The sequence below is a fragment of the Gadus macrocephalus genome, chromosome 3, assembly GCF_031168955.1.
Source record: "Gadus macrocephalus chromosome 3, ASM3116895v1".
Lineage (NCBI taxonomy): Eukaryota > Metazoa > Chordata > Actinopteri > Gadiformes > Gadidae > Gadus > Gadus macrocephalus.
The window spans coordinates 14,401,627-14,404,883 of record NC_082384.1 but is presented as its reverse complement, the minus strand read 5'-3'; the positions used below and the strand labels follow the sequence as shown (position 1 = coordinate 14,404,883).

General features: G+C 45.9%; 1 protein-coding gene across 4 annotated transcripts in view; it reads right to left on the bottom strand.

Annotated features, from left to right (window-relative positions):
• LOC132454248 (ligand-dependent nuclear receptor corepressor-like protein) overlaps nt 1-3,235 on the bottom strand; it is a 27,521-nt gene extending 24,286 nt beyond the window's left edge. The window contains exon 1 of one of the 4 annotated variants that reach the window (XM_060047486.1): nt 2,988-3,235. In XM_060047486.1, coding sequence (XP_059903469.1) covers nt 2,988-3,084 — 97 coding nt within the window. In that variant the 5' untranslated portion in view covers nt 3,085-3,235. The remainder of the gene's footprint in view (nt 1-2,987) is intronic. The other 3 variants (XM_060047488.1, XM_060047487.1, XM_060047485.1) reach the window with 3 other exon arrangements.
• Between the last annotated feature and the right edge of the window lie 22 nt (nt 3,236-3,257).

Genomic DNA, 3,257 nt, shown 5'->3' with positions numbered 1-3,257 from the left:
GAATTTATTTTATTTTTTTATTTTATTTTTTCCAGCGGCAGCGAATGATAGGTAGGTTGTTTTCATTTAAAAACGAGAAAATTCGCTCATCCTTGTACAGAATGAAGAGGTGCTGTACCAAAACGTGATTATAGTTTGCATAAAAAAAATAAAAAATATTTAGCCTTTCTGCTGCCACACACAACCAATTCCTCGTGCACTTATGATGCAGCCCAACCCAAGGGCTTCTACTCTAAAGAAAATCACAAACACACAATCAAACACACACTCACACACACATAGACACACAACCACACACAGATTACACTGTGTATTATTTAGAAAATAATGCAGTTATACCCTATTCATGCTCCATCACTGGCCTACATATGAATTCATATTAACTTGATAGGACAAACGTATACTGTCTTGTTGTGGCATCAAAAACAATTTTGTATAACATCCAGAGCAGATACTTTTCTTTTGGATAATTTCCCCCAAGATTTATTTTGGGCTTTGAGTAATTCTTGTTTTGTTGTAGGCTAATTTTAGTTACAATTTAGAAAAAGTTACTTTTTCTAAATGTAAATAATTCAATTAAGACGTTATTTAAATAACCCTCATTAATGTATCAAATTATTTGAATTACTATCAATTCAGCGGTTGTGATACTTTACCAGAAAATACGAATAAACTAGCATGATTTTTTTAATTAGACTGCTTAAATAAAGACGAGTTTTAAGTAGAGGCTGGTGGCTATACGTTATTTGCCTACCTGACAAAACAATCCCGAACTTACGGTATTTGATTTCGTTCAGTCTAAATTAGGACTTTTAGAAAAAACATCCATCATTCACATGCAAGCGGGCTTCTGTCTCTAGAGCAAAACCAGCAGCTTTCCTGCTCTACAGCCCGGCGTTGTGAAAATATGTCTAAATAGAGCGTAACCTTAATACACATACACACCCTCATGCACGAGCACACGCACATGCATGCACAGGTGCGTACGCACACACACACACACACACACACACACACACACACACACACACACACACACACACACACACACACACACACACACACACACACACACACACACCCTGGTTTTGGCTGAAATATGGGCAATTCGCTACACCTAAATTTCCAATTTTCAGTCAGCACCTCGGCCAATTTACAATGATCATTAAAATATGCCCGAAGGCTGTACTTTTTTATGCACCACAGCGAACCTGTGCAATCCAACAGGGAGCAGATATAATGGATTATGATAGGATTTGTATTTTGACTCGAGATCTTGATGTTTTCAGGGAATGTTTTCGCGAACATTAGGAGTGGTTTGATGGTTAAGTGGGTGACAGGTCAAACACAACATCTGGACCTATAGACATTTATCCCGAAACATCTCAAGCTGTATCTCTCTCTCTCTCTCTCTCTCTCTCTCTCTCTCTCTCTCTCTCTCTCTCTCTCTCTCTCTCTCTCTCTCTCTCTCTCTCTCTCTCTCTCTCTCTCTCTCTCTCTCTCTCCCTCTCTCTCTCTCTCTCTCTCTCTCTTCCAATATTTTCTCTCTCCCTTCCTCCCTTCAATACCTGCTCTCTCTCCCTCTCTATATCTATCTCTCTCCCTATCTCTCTCCATCTCTATGTGTCCGTCCGGGGGAGTTTTCCGATAAAAGCCAGATTAGAAGCGGGGTTGAACCGAGGAAACAGGAGAGGTTAAGGGATCAGAGGCGAAGAGTGGGTTATAATCTCGCAATAACATGGAATACACCGTCCTGGCCGGATTAGAGCGGGCTAATGAAACGTTGGGACAGGGAGAGGGGTTAAGAGACGTATGGAGAATAAAAAGCAAACAGCTCCACGCGGATGTTATTATCATCCGAGAGGCTCTGGAAGGTTACGAAGCAGCCCTCGCGTTTCATAATTTCCTCGATATGTTCTGGGTCGCAAGGCGGATACACTTTTTGAACAAACGTATCGCGTATCAACTGCATCAGCAAACACACACACACACACACACACACACACACACACACACACACACACACACACACACACACACACACACACACACACACACACACACACACACACACACACACAAACATACACGCACACGCACAGTCAATGCGAAAGGCGATGAAGAACCTCAAGAAAATGAAAACTGGCTTATCAAAAATAATGAGCTGTGTACCAACACATCTCCACTGTAGAGTTGCGGGTTGGAAACCAAACAGTTCGCCTCGACACTAAGTAGCCGACATTGTTCCATAGCGCTGATGTGTGCGCTTCCTCCACGCACAGAGGCGTTTTCCGCCGACATCCCCCACCTTCCCCCTAAAATACCAAATTATTCTCTCTGACATTTCCCCAATGCAGCAATGCGCACTCCCGCACTCTGATTTTCGAGGGCACCACGGGAGCGCGCACTGCCAAAGCTCTCCGGCTCCGGTTTGGAGGAAGGCGCCCTCCTGCGCGTGTGCGCGCTTCGGTCTTATTTTTTAGATGGGGGATGTTGGTGGGGAGGGGGGGGAAGGCAGTGCGCCCTCCCCCCACCAAAAAAATAAGACTAGCGCGCACACGCCGAGACCACCAGAGAGCCGTGATTGGCGGAGCCGCAGCTCAATCTGTACACGTGACACGCCCTACTTACAATAAATAAACAGCAATGAAATAACGTCCAATGTAACCCCCTAGAGCATGTAAAACTATACATTGTCCGATCAGTCACAAAACACAAGTCACGAGCCACAAACACAGCCTTTGGAGAACAGACCACGATCAACCATTCATCCAAATGTTCCCCCAAACTTGCTAGAGAGAGCATTAGGCTGCGCGTCCAGCGGGAGTCGCTGAGGGCGGAACAAACATGACAGCTCCGCGCTGCGCCCGTGCGACCAGCCATACATTCTCTTTTTGCAACCAGCTTACCAAACGGCCAAAAAACAACCCACAGAGAGACCCCCCCTTACGAGCGAGGACCCCTCGCACAATGCCAAACGAGCTTACCTACACAGTGAATGAGTTTGTGCCTCCACGAGTCAAGTTCCTGCCGAAAGCCGCGCCTCTCTACCGTGCATTGCTGCCTCTTGCACAGGCTCGCCATTTTCTATCGGCCCCTCCCGCGGGCGCGCACATAGTGCTAGGTGCTTCCCAGCGCGTCACCAATAGTTTGGAGAGGGCTGCTGCTGCTGGGCGGAGGGCGATGTGAGGGGACGTCGCCGCAGCATCTCTTTCTGTAGTGCTTGCCGGTTTGTCCCACCCACCAAAAAAAAAACT